The following is a 19505-nucleotide window of genomic DNA, read 5'->3' on the forward strand; positions in this document are numbered from 1 at the left end:
CCTACGTCAGAAAGGCAATTGATGTGCAACATCAACAATATATTTTCTAGTAATGAGATGATATATTGTGCTTACAATTGCATTTTGAAAAATAAACAATGTACTATACATGAATTTTGATCTCAAGAAAAGCATTTATTTTTAAGTGTCTGCCAAAGCTGAAAAGGATTTTTCAGTGTACTCGGTGATAGATTGATTCAATGTACCTTTGTTGTAGACTTCAATTCTTTGAAGAGAAACAAGTTAGCACCAATGTTAATCCAGACTGGTTTTCTCCTGGTTATAAACAACAGGTCTTCTTTGGGCATTTATGGACGTCTTTTTTTTTTAAGCTATGACAATGGCATATGACCTCTACAAATTCCTTCGCTCCTATGTACTACCTGAACAGAGAGGTCAGATGTCTGGAATATAGTGTAATCTTTTACCAACACTATAAGTTATAATGAGCTCTGAGAAAATTAAAAAAAAAATCAAACAAACCCTACAATCAAAATAAAAAGGCTTGTAAAATTCTTACCTCTCCATCGGGACCAAGACCAGATCCCATTCCTTCTGCATTTTCTTCTGCCTTCTACAACAAATAGAGGCAAAGCTATTATAGTCAAGCTATGAGCATAAAAATATTTTACATGATGAAAGCATTCTGGAACATAAACAGTTTTTTGCTTTGTATTTGCATAGCCTGGGATGGAGATGAATAAAGATATGGATGGATGTAGGTGGAGATATATATACACAGGTACTACTGCACACACAGCACTTAAGAGCATTAATGGAAAATCTACAACCCCCTTAGTTGTCTTGGTAAATCTGTGCCTGGTAAGTGGCTAGCCTACTGGATTTCTGGTGCGGAAGAAGCTACATCTTTGGGGGCAGAGGGCTGCTTCTACGTTAAAAACATATTCTTAACAAAATATGCAGCTGTCCTGGAGATGGATAGAGGGGATAAGGAATGTTTTTTTTGTCAGTCATTTCAAAATTGTCCATTTATTATATATATTGGCTTTTATTACCACATGTAGAACACTGCTTTTAAACAATGTATATTTAAAGATTTTAAGTGGTATATATTTTTGGTGTCCAAACACTACAAAGCTAAATTGTCAGGAATATTAGCTATGGCAGTCTTTGTTTATATACAGCAAGCAACTGAAATTTCTGAGACACTATTTCTTATAGCTGATAGTAAGAGCATTCACACCATGAAAACTAGAGATGGAAATGGGCTATTAAGGCCATCTTACCCATCCTCTGGAAGAAAAAGGAATTTAGGGGTCACAAAAATGATAAATTATTATTTAATTATCACTTACAGAATTTTTTTTCAAAAATTTGCTCAGAAATATTTAATAACATACAAAGGGAATTTTCAAAAGGCTTAAATTAAATGGTTAAAATATAGATAATGAGTAATACTTCTTGCAGAATACCCATTTATACAAAATAAACCTATTAAAGTTCTCTTTCTCTGGCTATTTCCAGTGGTCCTACAAACCAAATATCGGACTGAGTTTAGAATCTGGAAGTCTAAATAAGCAGTTCTATATGTTGCAATTGAATAAACTAGCTTTTTCTGATATATTGTATTTTGGACTGTCATGTCTTATTTCTAATTTACATGGTTGGCCCATTTTTGCCTATGGGAAGTTTATCAGTAAATCAGATGCTTTCAACCCACAAGTTTCTAATCCCATCTCCTTCTTGCCATCTTTGGAATAATGTTAGCATAGTAAAGATACAGCATTTCCTACAACGGACTTGAGAGAAATATGAATTCATTCAGTGTTAAGAATTTAGCAGTGTAGAAGATTCCAGGCACTCTGATCTCTGTAAGACAACTGGAGATCACTGCATTTACCAATGTCAAAATGGGGTTTGAGGGGGAAGTGGGATAAAAATGTTAGTTGTAACTACTTGCCTTCTTTCTTCTCCTCCTCTTTTTCTTCTCTTTGGCTGCTTGTGCCTGTTTGTGCTCCCATACCAGATTAGTCAGATTAGCCACATACTCATCTGTCTGCTGCAATAGGTAAGCCAGGCGTCTATCTTTCTTTTGGTCAATCAACTTACGGTAGCCTTCTTCATCTTCAGCCTAGCAATACAGGACAATCATCCATGAGAGAAATGTTTCTAAGAAAAATCTACAATTGCAATCTCAATGATGATGTGTTACCTTAAATATCTCCTACTCTTGGGGGGGAAGGGGAGAATTCTACAACAGGAAAGAGAAGGAAAAAAAAATACGCAACAGCACATCAGACAGGATACAATGCTGGGAAACCGAGGGACTTGATAAGGCTCCTACAGAGATCTTTCAAAGGCACAATGCGCAGTTATCTCCCACTCTCATAGAAAGATAATGGGACCTAGATGACTAACTCTTATTTGGTCCTTTACCCAGTATAAGTAATAATCTTTATCTGTCAGGTGTTACCAAGAAATTTTCCTTAGGGCAGATTACCCATCATCTATCTACTCTGGTGTTGTTTCATCTTCCTATAGAGAATCTGATGCAGGCCACTGTCAGAGACAGGATGTCAGACCAGATCAGCCACATCTCTGAGTCAGTCCAGCAACTCCCATATCTCTATGGCACCACAGAAGTATGTTGTTAGGGATAAGACATAGCAGGGAATATTACTTGTGTATGCCAGAAAGATATAATGAAATCTTTGTGCATGTCAGGAGATATAAGCATCATAGAGCCCACTGCAGATTTTGGCCAATATAACTCAGTGAACAAATTAATAATTGAAGAAGTATACAGTGCCTTATAAAACCAAACACAAATAAGAAATATTTTGAAGACCACTACTTTCAATAAAAATAGCACAATTGTGAGATATGAACAATATCTCTTGCCTTTCTGGAGACATACCAGAACTGCAGTAACCTGGCAAGAACTTGCAAGGTAAAATTCATTTTCAGTGTTCAAGACAACAGAACTACAATGCTCAAAAAGTAAGCTTCTATGACTATTATTATTAAATATAGTATCATTATAACCTAGCCAAGGTACTTCTTTTCTTTTTCTTGGTGATATCTTTTTGAAGCATACCATGAATGCTCTTGTATGTGTTATATATAAATGTTACTGAGCCTCCCTGGTATACAATTGCCATTGCTAATCCTAGTTATCTAAGAACAGTCTGTGTAAGGAATTTAACACTATCTAGGATGTTTTGGCATCCTATCATACTTTTAGACATAGCCTATTTTCCTAGGCTAGTCCAAGTGTCCGAAGGGAGATGAAGTCTTTAGAAATTTCTAGTATATAAAAAATTAACTTCTTGCTACACTGGATTAAAGATCTGTAAAAACTGTAAAAACATATCGCAGTTGGACTAAATTTAAACAGAGGAAATAACTCCACTAGCATAACATGCATAGTTAGCTACATTTTGTTTTGCTGTTCCATGAAAATTTAATTAAGCATTTAGTAGGGAACGAGGTAAGTGCTTCTGACTGCAAAACCCAATTGAAGATGCCTATCAAGTGCTGTGCCTCAGATAGCAGAGCTTAGTCACAGGCCTTGGGTAGGAGGTTTTAGGAGGAAGCACTGGATATTAGTGTTCTGTGCCATTTCTGGACATGCAAATCCATCGTGTATTTATTAGCTGTGGACTTCATCATATATCATATTATATATATTTCAGAGTGACATAAGCTCATTCACCTCAGGATGTAAAAAATATTTTTAAAACAGCAAGACTTTTTTCATAGTTGTCATATTTTTATCTGATAATTAACATGGTAACAGCTTGAACAGATAAACTGCTGGATTTTCTCTATTGCTAGTATAAAGAAGCTCTATAATGTAGATTGGTATGTAACCTTGAGAAAAGCCATAGAGCCTAAACATTTGTTCTTCTTTTTTGCAAGCCCTTAATTTATATTTCATATGCAATTTTATCCCTCATTAGTGATTTAAAACCTAACTGTTCAGTCCTTATGCTTGGTGGGAGCAGATTTTGGACAAGGATTAAAGTTTTGTTTCACATCACCTTAAATATGTTTTTTTTATTAGCACTGTGTTTCAATGAAAATGTGTTAATTCACATTAATTTTTATGTTGTTGCTACGTTGTAACATTCAGTTTTTGACTGAGGATCTACTCAGTCATCTACTGTCTGTATGTTTCAACAATTAAAAAAGGTATTAGACTGAGTTACCCATATCTGATAGAAATTTTTCATAAGAAAAATCAATCTAACTCTGGTTGCTAATACACTTGTACATAAAAACTATTTTGTCTATATTTTAAATTCTAAGACAGAGCTATTTTAACTCCTGAAATGTAAGTAGCCCACTGATCAATTCCACAGCATTCTGAAGAGACATGGTTAAACACAAAACCATTAAATCCTGTTTTTAAAAATAGATGCAACTGGTATTGTGCAGGTGCAAAGAAGGAAGAGAATATGAAATAACAGCATCAAGAGGAACTATGGTTCTGGGAAATTAATGGGTGATGAGAGCTGACTACCATTAATTCCCCGGAAAAGCTGTATATATTTACTGCTATTGGATATGTATGTGTGCATATATAAAGTTGCCGAGTAATACCATTAAAAAGTTAATCATATATAGTTTTCAAAACTATAATAGATGGAAAGAATACAAAGTACTTGTATACTTTTTAATATCTCTGCGATGTTGTAAAAATGTTGACAAATGACATTGAAGAGATTAAGTGATGGCTGTGATATGCATGGATGATAAATTTTTAAGCTTGTAGTAAAGATAATTATATATTATCAAAAATCTTATGAAAAAAGTAGCTATAGCTCAAAGTGAATACTGTCAAATTCACTACCATCATTAGAAATACAAGTGACTCATCTGCAGTAGTTTTAGGTTTATACTTTTTAAACTTCTTGAATTAAAGAGATTTAATTCTGCAAAGAGCATATATAAGTACCTGAGAGTGTACATCAGAATGTATGTAATTTTAGCCAAACTTGTCATACCCCTTCTCCCATTCATTACCATTAGCCTTCTCATTCTTTCTTTCTCAATTCTCTCAGTTTCCTTTTTCTGCTCACGCTCAGTGTTGGCATGCCAAGTTGCCACGGCTTTAGAAAGTTTCTGAATTTTCCCAGCCACTGACCGATGATATTCTTTAAAATCTTTAGCATGCTGCAATATGCTGTTCAGATATTCCTAGAGAAAGAAAACAAGTTAATTCAGAGATTTGACAGCACAAGATCTGAGATCAGGAATACCAAAGTTCTAATTTTAGTTTTCTGCTTGCTTATTGCATAGTCTTGCTTTCTTGTGCCTCCATCACCAAAGGTGAATAAAATATAAAATGGTGATGACTGGCAGATCAAAACAAGATGCAACAATCAACTGAATGGCAATTTTGTGTCTAGGAGAACAGCTAATAAGAGTAAAAAGACCTGATGTTTCTGTCTACGTTTCCTCTCTTGTTCTATCTTCTGCTGTTTCTCAAGTTTTTCTGTCATACGGGCCTCCCTCAGAGTCTGACGCTTGCTTCTCTTGTAGGCTTTGGAGTTCAGTGCTGTCTCCAGTGTAGTGTCACGACGCATGCAGGCTACTACCTCTTGCCTTAGCTACCAGTGAGAAAAAAAGAAATACTTCAAAAGAAAAACATTTTTCATGCACAGAAGAACAACTTTAATCAGTAATACAGTAAAGTAAAATTTTAATGGTCCAGGAGATCTTCCAGCTTCCTTTCCCCTTTCCATTATAGTTCTGAAACTCCTTAATTGCAGCAGAAAGGTCTGTCTCCCTAAATAAATCTTCAGTCTCTGTAGGATGACAGAGTCAAACACCATAGGCATGTGCTTCTTCCTTCCTCACAAGGTACTGCTGAAAATAACTATCCTGCTCATATGAAAAGGACCAGTCAAGATGTTACACCATTCAAGTAAAGCATGAAATAACAGATATTACATGCTTTTCTAGAGCTGGTGCTGAACACTGGTGACAACTGTTCATCAGCTACACAGGAAACAGAATAGTGAGTAGGAAATTGTGTAAGGCTTGGAAAAATACAGTCTCAGTCCCAGCAGTGCAAGCAGGGAGAGCCTGCCACTTTTCAACTAACCTCTGACAAAGCCTCAGTATAAATTAGTGCAAGGGCAGTAGGAAGGAAGATGTAGGTAACATGGTACAACTACTGCCAAAAACTTCTTCCAGGAAGTATTTTTGCTTGGCCTGACAAATCACATCTTTGCTGCTTCTAGGCTAGCCAGGCAAGTCAATGACAAGGGGCCCAGAACGGTCTGGCATTGTGACTCCCTTTCTAAAATTCAGATGCTGTTACATATACTCAAGATCTAACTTGTATCTTAGATATGCTTTTGTTAGGCTTAATTTTCACAGTCCATGTGTCACAGTGGGAATCCTGAAAACAGAGGTCACAGAGAAAGGTCACACACATCAAAAAGAGCATTCAACTTGCACCAATAAAAGAGGACCCATGACAAGTATAGTGTCATGAAAAGGAGATCTATTATGATTTGTGTTGAAAATGGGCTTTCAGTCTGTCCTTCTCTTGTGTCTCTTTGTGCCACTGCCATTATTTTCAGGAAAGACTACCATAGTTCTGGGATTACAGCTTATACTGGAGGATAAAGCAGGAGGGAGAGAGAACATGTACATTTTCAGTAATAAAACAAACCAAACATTAAGATAAACATTTCCATGAAATTCTTCTTATCAGTCAAGTGTGCTCTCATGCAAAATCTGTTTAAGCTCAGTGCTGCTGTAAAATCATTTGTCAACTCATCCCATGCCAAAACATCACATTTGACTGATCACTACAAGAACTTCCCTGCAGCAAAAGGTGTTACCTGGCGCTGGAAATTCAGTAACCTAAGTGCCTTCAACTCTACTGTAGCTTTGGTTCGCAGATCAGGAGGCAAAGAGCCAGGCAAGTTCTCCAGTTCCTGGATTCTGTGAGCAATTCGAGCCTGAAGCCTAAATAAATATAGGATTGGGAAAGATAACAGGAAAAAATTGTCAGTAGTTATCAATAATATATAGTAAAATTAGGCAATTTACCTCAGATACTAAGTTTGCTTTTACTACTTGTTTCTGAACTAAAGGGCATTTGTATAGATGGAGAAGAATAAGGTTTACTTTTCCATTTGCAGAATAAATTGCCAAATAATGAAAACTCTCCCCTGCCCCTCTTCCCCTCTTTTAATTCTGACTGAAAGTATATGTGTGAACAGCAACTTGGGAATTTTATTTACCTCATGCTTTCTAGCATTTTGTCTGCAGCTCTGTTTGGTGGGTACTATTTTATGCCTTTAACACATGGTGTTGTCAGAATAGTTACCATACACAAATGGAATTTTTTTACATGACACATCCATTCCCTCTTAATATTCAGAATTCTACTTCGTTTTATTGACAAACTTTAAGTTGTCACACTTTCAATAAAATGATAGCATTTAGTTGTTGGACTATGACAACTATAACTGGATTCTATTTCACTCTTTTGTCAGAGAATCCTTAATTCATTTACAAATACAAAAGAGACCAACAATGATGCACAGGCAAGAACTTACTTGGTTCAATTTTTCACATTCAAAATCAAGATCAAAGAGCTGACATTTATATAATTTTTATGAGTTTTTTTTTTATGTACAAGTAAACATCTATTTGCAAACTCTAAGTTTGGCCAAGGCAGCAAAATGACAGACCACAACATTTTAAGTGGTCCAAAAGTTGCATTTAAGTTCAACTCAATCAGAAATAAGAGCTCTTCCTCATGTTTCTTCTATTTCCCACATGCTTTTAACACCCCTCCCCCCCATTAAAATCTTCAAAGGCACAGGAATGGGAATGTATCTAATCTCTCTATACTGCATAGGACACATAACATCACATCTTCTAATGGTGCTTCTCTGCACATGAAGATAATTCTTTCCTTGTACTTCCCCTGCCCTTTCCCCACACCACACTACAGCTGTAGCACAGTGCCACAGGCTCTCTCATATACTCAATGCACACCTGGAAGGGAGATCACAAAGCAGGTGAAACAGCTGACTTTGGTATATGGAGTCACAGAACAAGAGAGAGACTGGGGCACTACACTCAATCTGCTATGAGTGTGCATGTGCGGAGATCAGGAGAAAAGGGGGATAAATATAAAGAGATGTTTTTCTTAGTGGGACCCATGTTGAAAGGAACCCAAATTAAAGGGGCATTTTCCCTGACCACAGCATACTGCCGCAGCCATTCCTCCATGTGCATGAGATGGAGATGCCATGGTGAGGTAATAAACACAAGTTTCTGTCTGAACACAAGTTCATGCCTGCACATGCTCACACACACTCTTCTGTGGGTAGTCTGAGAACAAAATGACAGAAACCAATCATTTCTACAGACAAGTTCACAGTTAAACTTATTTACCTCCTTTCTACCATAGTAGAATAAATATAAGAAATCCATTATTAGCATAAACATATTATTTAGAAATCCTGATAAATAACTTGCTAACAAATCAAAATATTAACACCTCAAAATAAATACATGCATAATGAGCCATGTATAATCTGAAAAGGAAAATGGAATTATTTTTTAAAGTTGCAGACAAGTATCCATTCTGTAACAGTACTCTTGCCCAAAACTCTAAAACAATACATTTTGAGTCTTCCTAGGTACTAACAAAGAAAAATTATTTAATATAAATATTAATCCATATTTTTATCTGAGTTTTTCTCCAGCTTTCTAATTAGATTTCCTCATACAGCTTGCTGTCACCTCTTCAATTTAATGGTTCATTTTTTTTAATAGAGGTCTCTGCATTTTATCCTAGTCTCACTTGAAGAGTCTGTTGATTTTAAAGACCTTAAGTATTTTAAAATAAAATGCAATCAGTTTTTCTAATCTTACAAATACATTTTATTTCCTAAAAGGAGTCTCCTAATCTATTTATCTTAACTTCTACAAAACCTGCTGCTTTTATGAATGATCAATAAATACTTCAGAATTCATAGATGTGCCACCACAGACTGATTTTTTTGCATACACATGTTGTTATAATGCAACCCTCAAGCTAGTTTACAGCAGTTTTACTCTAGCCTTAGGAATTTGCTCAATATTTATTGAAGTGGATTGTGATCAGCTTCCCCTATTAATTTTAAAACTTAACATAAAACGCCTGTGATTTCATGGAATACCTTAGTTTTTCTATTAATCAATGGCCCAGTTCAGCAATTATAATTTGTATTATTTCAGAGATGCCATTAAACAGGGATTCTTAATCAAATACCACAGAAATATAATGGCAATTAGGCTCTTTATCTAAATAAGAAGGGATAATGACTCAGGTTCCCATCTAATTGTGAGCTGCTGCCCAAAGGGACTATGCTCCCTCCCTCCTTTTCCTTCCAGCCCATATACTTCTGCCCTGCTTTCAATTGTCCTTCATGGCCATCTGACTCCACAGTGAACTGCTACAGGGCAGAACACTATTCACATATTTTGTATTGGTAGCTTTCTGCCAGTTTTGCTCCCTGAACTGGCTCATCATAGAATTAGATAAGTGCCAATGGGGAGACAGTGGGAGGGGACAGCAGGGGAGAAAAACAGGAGACAGGACCACCTCTTTTGGCAACAGCTAACAATTAGGCTGGTTTAGCTGTACTGTCAAATCACACCAGGAGAACATGCTGCTGTTTTACTGATGGTGCCCTGCAAAAGTAGAATCTTTTAATGTTTCTGCCCTGCTATTCAATCTGTTTTGGGGTACTAACATTTTCTAACACAAAGCTGCTAAAACTAACAAAAAAATTGCATCTTCTCTACCCTTGCTAAATGAAGATGTTCCAAGAATCAAATATTATATTGGCTTTCCCTATTCTCTGAGGTAGGGATCCTATGATAAATATGTCATTATGCAATGAAAAAATTCTCAAAATATACTTAACACAAGGGAACTCATTTTTTTAACTTAATCTAGCACATCACATTAAAAAGTTTTAGTTTAAAAATGAATTGGGCTTAAAAAAATAGAAGTTTCATCACAAGACATCATATTGACATCTATGCTATTCATAATTAGGGTTGGAACATTTAGGTCCAAACACAGAACTGTCTGCTTCTTGAGGTACATCTTTGTAAACAATGGTAGTTCTAATTTTTCTTTTGAAGGGCTGTTAAGGATGGAGCCCTGAAGTCTTATTCCCTGACCACCACAACGCCTTAGCCTTAGAGAACACCTGGGGGCAACATTAGATTGTACCCCCTGGAATGTCTACCAGAAACCTAAGAGCTCCCTAGCCCTTCCTGAATTCTCTTAGGTTCCCCATGCTTTACATAGTTAACATATACCCTATCTGGATTATGACCAGAGAGAAATGGAGCAATCTGTTATTGGGCTTCACCAGTCTTTGCTCACAGTAAACATAAGGATGACAATCAGAAATGTTGGGATCCATCTTATAAAAACAATGGAACAATTTAGGTTGGAAGGGACCTCAGATCATCTCTGGTCCAACTCCCTGCTCAAAGAAAGGCCAACTTAGATCAGGTTTTCTCAGGGCCTTGTCCAATTGAGTTTTGAATATGTCCAAGGATGGAGATTCCACAACCTTTCCGAGCAGCTATTCTAGTGTTTGACCACCCACATGATGAAACATATACTTTTTAACCATCTAATGGAAATTTCACTTGTTGCAACTAGTGCTCGTGGCCTCTCATCCTATCAGTGTGCACTGCCGAGAGGAGTCTAGCTTCATCTTCTCTATACAGTCCTATTAGGTAGTTTAAGACAGTAAGATCATCAGGATGCTCAGGTCCTTCTCTGCAGAGGTGCTTCCTAGACAGTCAGCCTCCAGCCTGCTTATTCCACCAAAGGTTCAGTACTTTGCACTTGTCTTTGTTGAACTCCATGAGGTTCCTATCAGCCCATTTCTCCAGCCTGTCCAAATCCCTCTGAATAGCAGCCCCGCCTCCAGCATATCAACTGTTCCTCCCAAATTTGTATTGACAGAAAAAATAGCTGGGAGTGCACTCTGTCTGATCGTCCAGGTTTTTAATAGAGATGTTAATCTGTCCTCTTCACTGTGAGCGTGTTTGAACACTGGAAAAGGTTGCCCAGAGAGGTTACAGAATCTCCATCCTTGGGAGATTTTCAAAATCCAACTGGACATGGTCCTGGGCAACCTGCTCTAGCTGAACCTGCTTGAGCAGGGGGGTTGGACCAGATGATCTCCAGAGGTGCCTTCCAACCCCAACTATTCTGTGATTCTGTGAAACAATATCAGCCCCAGTATTGATCCCTGAGAGATGTCACTAGTAACTGGCCACCAGTTGGGCTTTGTACCACTGATCACAACCCTCTGAGCACAATGGTCCTGCCAATTCTCCACTCACCTTATCATCAACTTATCCAGTCCATATCTCACCAATTTGGCTATAAGGATACTATAGAAGACTGTGCCAAAGCCCTTGCTAAAGTCAAGGCAAACTAACATCCACTGCTCTCCCCTTGACCACATAGCCAGCCATCTCATCATAGAAAGCAATCAAGTTGGTCAGGCATGATTTGCCCTTGGTAAATCCATTTTGGCTGTTCCCAGTCACCATCTTGTCTTTCATGTGCCTGGACATGACATCCAGAAGGACTGCCCCATAATTTTCTCAGGGACAGAGGTTACACTGACTGGCCTGTAGTTCCCTGGATCTTCCTTCTTACCCTTCTTGAAGATGGGTGTGAAGTTTGCCCTTTTCCAGGCATTGGGAACCTCCCCCAATCAACATGACCGTTCAAAGATGATAGAGAGCAACATCACAATGACACAGGTCAGCTCCCTAAGATGCATCCCACCTGGTCCCATGGACTACTGTACATCCCATTGGCTTAAGTGGTCTCTAACTGTATCTTCCTCTATTATGAGTAATACTTCACTTCCCCAGACTCTGGCACTAGGCTCAGGGACCTGGGAGGCCTGAGGACAGACCTTACCAGTGAAAACTGAAGCAAATATGCACCAAGTACATCAGTCTTTCCCATGTCCTTTGGCACTAGGTCCCCTGCTCCATTGAGCAGTGGGCCCCTTAGCCTCCCTTTTACTGCTAATGTACCTATAGAAGCCCTTCTTGTTGCCCTTCACATCCTTCTCTAATTCCAACACGAGCTGAGCTTAGGCTTTCCTAACTTCATCCCTGCATGCTTAGACAATGTCTCTATACTCCTTCCAGGTAGCCCACCCCTGTTTCCACCTTCTGTGTGCTTCCTTTTTGCATCTCAGCTCAGTCAGGAGATCCTTGTTCATCCATGCTGGCCTTCTGCCACGCTTGCTCGACTTCCACCATGTCATAAGATACTGTTCTTGTCCTCTGAGGAGGCTGTCCTTGAAGATTATTCAACTCTCCTTGGCCCCTTTGCCCTTCAGGGCAGTTTCCCATGAGATTCTGCCAAGAAGATCCTTGAACAAGCTGAAATCTGCTCTCCTGAAGTCCAAGGTTGTGATTCTACTATTATCTTCCTCACTTCTCTCTTAAACTCCACCATCTCATGGTTGCTGCAGCCAGTGCAGCCATCAACCTTCACATATTGAAGCAGTTCTTTCTTGTCTGTGAGTAACATGTCTAGTAGAGCACGTCCCCTAGTGGCCCATCCAACATCTGTGTCAAGAACTTGTCTTCAACACACTCCAGAAATCTTATTGATTGCTTCTGCCCAGCCACATTGCCCTTTCCAAAGATATCAGAGTGGTTAAAGTCCCCCATGAGTACCAAGGTCTGTGATAGCAAAGGCCTCCTCCAGCTTTCTAAAAAAAACCTTCATCTATTTCCTATTGTAGATCAGGTGGTCTGTAGAAGACACCTACCACAACATCAGCTGTGGTGGATGAGGATCAGAGGACAGACCAAAAGTTCTCAACTGGCTTGTCACCATTTCCAAAGCAAAGCTCTATGCATCTCAGCCCCTCCTTTGCATAGAGCGTAACCTCTCACCCTCGCTTTCCCAGCCTGAACTTCTTCACAGAATAGTTGAGGTTAGAAGGGACCTCTGGAGATGATATAGTCCAACCCCTCTGAAAGGAGAGAGAGAGACAAGAGAGAAAGAGACAAGAGAGATGAGAGACAGAGACGAGATGAGACGAGAGACATGAGGGAGAGAGAGACAAGAGAGAAATGAGAAGAGAGAGATGAGTCAAGAGACGAGATGAAAGAGTTGAGACAGGAGATGTGACAAGGCGAGAGAGAGGGAGGCGAGACAAGAAGAGACGAGAGAGACGAAAGAGTGGAGACATAAAAGACGAGAGGAGAAAGACAGGAGACATGAGAGAGATGAAACGAGAAGGAAACGCGAGAGGGAGAGAGAGACGAGAGAGAGACAAGAGGGGGAGATGAGAGACGAGAGAGAAAGATGAGAGACAGGAGAGAGAGACGAAAGAGAAAGACGAGAGATGACAGAGAGACAAAATTGAGTCCAGAAAGAGAGACGAGATAGAGAAGAGAGATGAGAGAGACAGAGGGAGAGAAGAGAGGGAGAAGGGAGGAAGAGAGGGAGAGGGGAGAAAGAGAGAGATGAGAGAGACAGACAAATGAGAGAGAGGAGAGAGAGAGGAGAGAGAAAGAAGCAGAGAAAGGAGAGAGAGATAAAAGAGAGAGGCAAGACAGGAGACGAGAGAGACGAGAGATGAGTGGAGACAGATGAAAGGAGATGAGAAAGAGAGATGAGAGAAACAAGACATGAAAGGGGAAGAGAAATGAGAGAGGGAGACACGAGGGAGAGGGAGATGAGAGGGAGATGAGAGACATGAAGAGAGAAGAGAGGAAGATGAGACAGATGAGAAAGAGACAAGAGAAGACATGAGAGACAAGAGTAGAGACATGAAAGAAATGAGAGATGGGAGACAAACGAGAGACGAAACGAGAGAGAGATGAGCGAGAGAGACGAGGTAGAGATGAGAGAGATGAGAAACAGGAGAGAGAGAGATTAGAGACAGGAGAGAGACAAAAGAAGAGAGAGAGAGAAAGACAAGAGAAATGACAGAGAGATGAAATTGAGTCCAGAAAGAGAGATGAGATGGAGAAGAGACGAGAGAGGGAGAAAAGTTCCATCTAAGAAGTTCCATCTGAACCTGAGAAAAAACTTCTTCACTGTGAGGGTGACTGAGCCCTGGAACAGGTTGCCCAGAGAGGTAGTGGAGTCTCCTTCCCTGGAGATATTCAAAACCCGTCTGGATGTGATCCTGAGCAATGTGCTCTAGAGGACCTTGCTTGAGCAGGGGGGTTGGACTAGATGATCTCCAGAGGTCCCTTCCAACCTAAACCATTCTGTGATTCTGTGAAAAGAGAGGGAGAGGGGAGAAAGAGAAAGAAAGGCAAAGACAGGAGAGATGAGAGTTAGACAAATGAGATAAAGGAGAGAGAGAAAAGCAGAAAAAGGAGAGAGAGAGACAAGAGTTGAGAGAGAGACAAGACGAGAGAGAGAAGGAGAGAAAGGAGAGAGACGAGAGAGAAGAGAGATGAGAGACACCAGAGACAGAGAGACGAGAGATGATTGAGACAAAAGACAAAGAGAGACGAGATTAGATGAGAGATGAGAGTGGAGATAGATGAAAGAAAGAGACAAGAGAGACAAGAACAAGAGATGAGAGAAACAAGAAAGAGACATGAAAGGGAAAGAGAGAGACAAGAGAGAGATGAGAGAGAAGGACAGATGAGGAACGAGAGACAGACGAGATGAGAGAGATGAGAGACATGAGACAAGAGAGAGACGAGAGACGAGAGAGGGAGAGACGAGATAAGAGACTGAGATGAGAGACGAAATATGAGAAAGTGGAGATAGATGAAAGAAAGAGACAAGAGAGAGAGATGAGAGACTAGAGAGAGATGAGAAAGGGAAAGAGAGATGAGAGACAGGAGAGAGAAAATTAAGTCCAGAAAGAAAGACAAGATAGAGAAGAGAGAGAGAGAGAATAGAGAGAGAGGAGACAGACAGAGAGAGACAGGGGAGAGAGAGAGAAAGACACGAGAGAGAGAAGAGACGAGACAGAGATGAGACGATAGACGAGACAAGAGAGATTAGAGAGAAACGATAGAGATGATAGAGACAAAAGAAAGGTGACAGATGAGACGAGAGACAGTGAAAAGAGGAAGACAGAGACGAGGCGAGACAGACGAGAGACCATAGAGAGATGAGAGAGACGAGAGAAATAAGACGAAAGCAACTAGACGAGAGACTAGACGAGAGAGAGATTGAGATGAGACAGATGAGAGATACAGATGAGGGACGAGAGTGCAGATAGATGAAAGAAAGATGAGAGATGACAGAGACAAGAAAGAGAAAAACAAGAGAGACGAGAGGGAGAGACAAGAGATACGAGAGATGAGAGAGACAAGACAAGACACTAGAGATGAGAAAACATAGATAAGAGAAAGAGATGAGAGATGAGAGAGAGAGCCACGAGAGAAACAAGAGAAGCATGAGAGGGAGAGAGAGAGAGAGAAAAAAATACTACAGAGAGAAAAACGAGACAAAGAAGAGAGAGGAGAGAGAGAGGCAGAGACAAGAGAGGGAGGGGGGAGGGAGAGAGACAAGAAGAGATGAGAGAGAAATGAGATGGGAGAGAAATGAGATGATATAGACAAAAAATAAAGAGATGAGAGATGAGATGAATGAGAGACGAGAAAGAGATAAGACGAGGGAGACGAGAGACAAGAGACAATAGAGATGACAGAGATGAGAGACGAGAGAGGGAGACAGACAAGAGAGACAAGAGAGAGGAGGTAGATGAGATGAGAGACAAGAGCAGAGATAGATGAAAGAAAAGAGATGAGAGATGAGAGGGAGAGAGAGAGACGAGAGAGAGATGAGAGAGAGAAGACGAGAGATGAGACGGAGAGACGAGAGGAGAAGACAGATGAGAGAGAGGAGAAAAGAGACGAGAGGAGAGAGACGAGATGACAGATGGGATAGACAAGATACAGATGAGACAGAGGGATGAGAGAAAGAGGAAGAGACAACAGAGAGGGGGAGAGAGAGAGAGACGAGAGGAGAGAGAAATGGAAGAGAGAGACACGTGAGATATGAGAGAGGAGAGACGAGAGAAAGGAGGTGAGAGAGTGAGAGAGATGAGTAAGATGCAAGAGAAAGACGTGAAAGAATTTTATGACAGACATTTCACCTCAAGTAAATGCAACAACTACTTAAAGAATTTTTAAACTACAGTCATCTTCTACTCCTTAAAGAGAATGACAGAAAAAATAATGGACTATTCCCTTCTTCAGGGAAAAATGGTAAAGTCTATTAAGTCAATCACCAAACAGTCCAAGAAAAAAAGTTTTCTAGATGCCTTTTACAAGTAGTAGAGCGATTTAATCTAACTCTATTTAAAGGATACATTTAATTAATCTCTGCATTTCAGCAATTTATTTTCATCCATGCAAAAAGTGGCTACTGCATTTACACTGAAGATAGAGATCTTTTTACAAAACAAGTGATACACACCTCTTTTCACTAATTGGGGGCAACTGCAGAAGTTATGCTAGCATACTGAAACCTGTTTGGCATGGATGCAATGCAGCAAGCAATGAAGCTGTATAAAAGGAAACTTTTCAGAAAACAAAAAGAATCCACTGAAAATCCACAATGCTCATTATTAAATAACACTGGCAAGTCAAACCAATTGTATAACTTCCTAGTAACAAGAAACTGCAAGGAAGAAGTGCTGTCACTGAAAAAAAACCCAGATGTAATTTTTTCTGTATAACATTAAATACTAAAAATGTTTCATGTTAATAATATTGTCCTGCATGCAACTAAGACATGCTCTAACACATACGCTACATAAGTAATCCATTAAAGAATTGAAAGGTACATAGAAACATGAATTTTCTCCAAAAGCAAACTATTAACCACTTATGAGGGCGCATATGCACCAAGAGGAATGGCCAAATACCCCAGCAAGTGATGACTTCTATAGCAGATAAATTAGCAGTAAATGAATGTGAAACACTGTTCCTTAGCAGCACACTTCACAACCTTAGTCAAGAAACACCTTGCTCAAGGCCACAGAGTATATACAGCCTGTAATTTTCAAGGACTCCTAACTTGATCAGATTCAGAAAAGACTTCTCTGCAGTGAGGCAATATGCCAAAAGTTTAACTTTTGATTCTGGATGTTTGAATTTCGGGATCTGTTGAAGCATCTTGCATCTTTCTTTGAAGATGTGAATAATTTAGCCTTTTTTTTTTAAAGTATTTCATAGCAAAATGTTCTCTCTCATTAAAAAAAGAGCTCTTTTGGTTACTATCCAGTAGTTGTTTCATAAAGCTATTGCTAACTTCACTGGGTTTTCAGGATGCAAATGTTTATACTAACTTTCTTCTATTCCCATTTTACTAAGAAGGCATGAATACTTCATACTGTTATGTTAACTCTACTCATACTAAAGCTGTCTAGTACCATCCAAAGCATAAAAGCTGTTAAATTCCTTTTTCACAGCCTTAGTTTGATGTTATTTATTTAGGTTTAAATAATGAAAAGACCTATAGAAGTTCTAAGCACCTTGGCATGCAAAACAAAACAAATTCCCAACAGCATTCAATATTTAAAAATCTTGAATTACTAGCCAGCCATTACAAAAAAAGTTCTACTATTCCAGAATCCCTCTCAAACTTCCATCTTATTTAGTCTGCCCAGAAGATCAGGCTATTTAGAACCTAATGGATATGCTGTGACTGCAACCAAGTTCTACATAATTGAGTAGATCTACCACAGTTATTTTCTTCACCCCCATTTATGCATATCCCCAAATCATAAAATTTGACACAAACAGTGTGGCAGTGGAGCAGGGCTGGAGGGGCAGAAGCAGTTATAGAACAGCTTATACAATACTGGCCAAATGATTGCTGGCTCAGGTTAATGTTATGATCCCTAATTCAGAGCAACAGTGAAACTGTATTATGGTGCATCCTACGTGTTTTCTGAAAAAACTGTCAGATCATGAATGTACACACCAAAACAGCTACAGCCATTCCATGCTAAGGTAAAAATTATGAGACTGACAGAATGACCACAACTATAAGTCAGAAAAGCACTTAAGCATGCTCTTATGAAAAAAAAAAGTGTTTTGCTGGATCAAGGCCTGGATTCTAGACATCACACCACATCCTTCCTGAGACATTTGATATCCTATAAAAGTCTGTGCCACTTACCCTCCCTCCTGTATCTGAACAAGTAGAACACATTCACAAAGCAAGTATCATTTAATCCTGTTTTCAGTGAGATCACCATCTCTTGGCTACTTTTCTCCTATACCCTCATTGTTTTAGTAACTGGAAGAGGTATCATCATTCTAAATCAAGCAAATACACTGTGCAGTCTGCTTCCTGTCACTGACAGTGACCAGGAACATACTTTAGATGCAGGTTAACCTTTCTCCTCCCCCCAGTCCTCAAGGGGAATTGTATAATAGCCTTACTGAGGGGAAGGGAAGGAGCAATTTCTTTCTAACCTCATAAAATCATAAGAGATAAGATCTTCTGTGCATTACTAGGGATATTACTGGGTACTCATCACCTTTTAATTAGGGTACTTAAGAGTCTAACTCAACATTTATGGACCATACTTCCTGGTATCCTATTTTTCATTTTTGCTTTCACCTCCTTAATGCTCTCTCTATTCTTTGGTAGTCCAGCCAACCCATTTATCATTATACAAAATTAGTTTTTGCTTTGGCCACTTATTCTTCAGTCTTTTCACTGCCACTCTTTTCTTCTAATTTCCTTTGGTGTTTATGGTTCTGAATAATTTCTGTACTAAAGTAGTTTCCATGTGGATTCCAAGGATTTTAATTTCATAACTATTATTATTTGCAACTTTCCAAATAACACTAATCCAGCAAAGTAGTTGAGCCCATTTTAAAGTTACGCTGGTTTGCAATGATACTACCAATATGGTTTGCTAATTCAGGACGTGGGCTGAAATTAAATCATGCTTTACAGTTTGATGTCTCTGTACTTGTTTTTGACATGGTCCCTCTATGGCAACTCAATTTAAATTATGATCTCTACAATATAGGGGCCGATTGCAAGAGTGTCCACTGAGGAAGTAAAAAATAACCATTGGCATATGTATTTAAATCTTGTTATTCAGCTTTTACCTATATTCACGTTCCTGGAGTATTTCAACTGGATCCAATCCTTGTGGTTTCTGGATAGGACTGATACGATTTTGTTTTTGCTGCAGTTGCACAATAGATGAAGGCTGTCCAGGTGCAGGCTGTGTTGGTACAGAAGGCCCAGGCATGGCTGCAGAGGGCTGGGCAGCAGGGGGAGCAGGAGAAGGCCTCCCACTAGGAGGTGGTACAGAGAGCTTTTGTGGTGTATTGGGAACACTCATATCTAGGGCTTGGCCTGGAACATAAGAAACACAATAACATGAAATATGGAATGCAGTAAAAAAATTCAAGATGTTTTTAAAGTCAAAACATGAAGCTAAGAAAAACATTCAAACTTATCAGGAAAAACACTAGGCTTTACTCCCTATAGAAAAACATAT

The 19505-nt window shown here is 39.1% G+C and overlaps 1 protein-coding gene across 12 annotated transcripts in view; it reads right to left on the bottom strand.

The window, feature by feature from the left end:
• Positions 1 to 19505, bottom strand: part of LOC104149846 (probable global transcription activator SNF2L2) — a 138754-nt gene that overhangs the window by 79457 nt on the left and 39792 nt on the right. For all 12 annotated transcript variants that reach the window (XM_068924612.1, XM_068924621.1, XM_068924615.1 and 9 more), the window contains 6 exons: positions 19108 to 19360; positions 6822 to 6948; positions 5403 to 5576; positions 4990 to 5163; positions 1922 to 2092; positions 521 to 574 (listed from right to left, as the gene is read on the bottom strand). In XM_068924612.1, the coding sequence (XP_068780713.1) occupies positions 521 to 574; positions 1922 to 2092; positions 4990 to 5163; positions 5403 to 5576; positions 6822 to 6948; positions 19108 to 19360 (953 nt within the window). The remainder of the gene's footprint in view (positions 1 to 520; positions 575 to 1921; positions 2093 to 4989; positions 5164 to 5402; positions 5577 to 6821; positions 6949 to 19107; positions 19361 to 19505) is intronic.

The sequence above is a fragment of the Struthio camelus genome, chromosome W (genome assembly GCF_040807025.1).
Source record: "Struthio camelus isolate bStrCam1 chromosome W, bStrCam1.hap1, whole genome shotgun sequence".
NCBI lineage: Eukaryota > Metazoa > Chordata > Aves > Struthioniformes > Struthionidae > Struthio > Struthio camelus.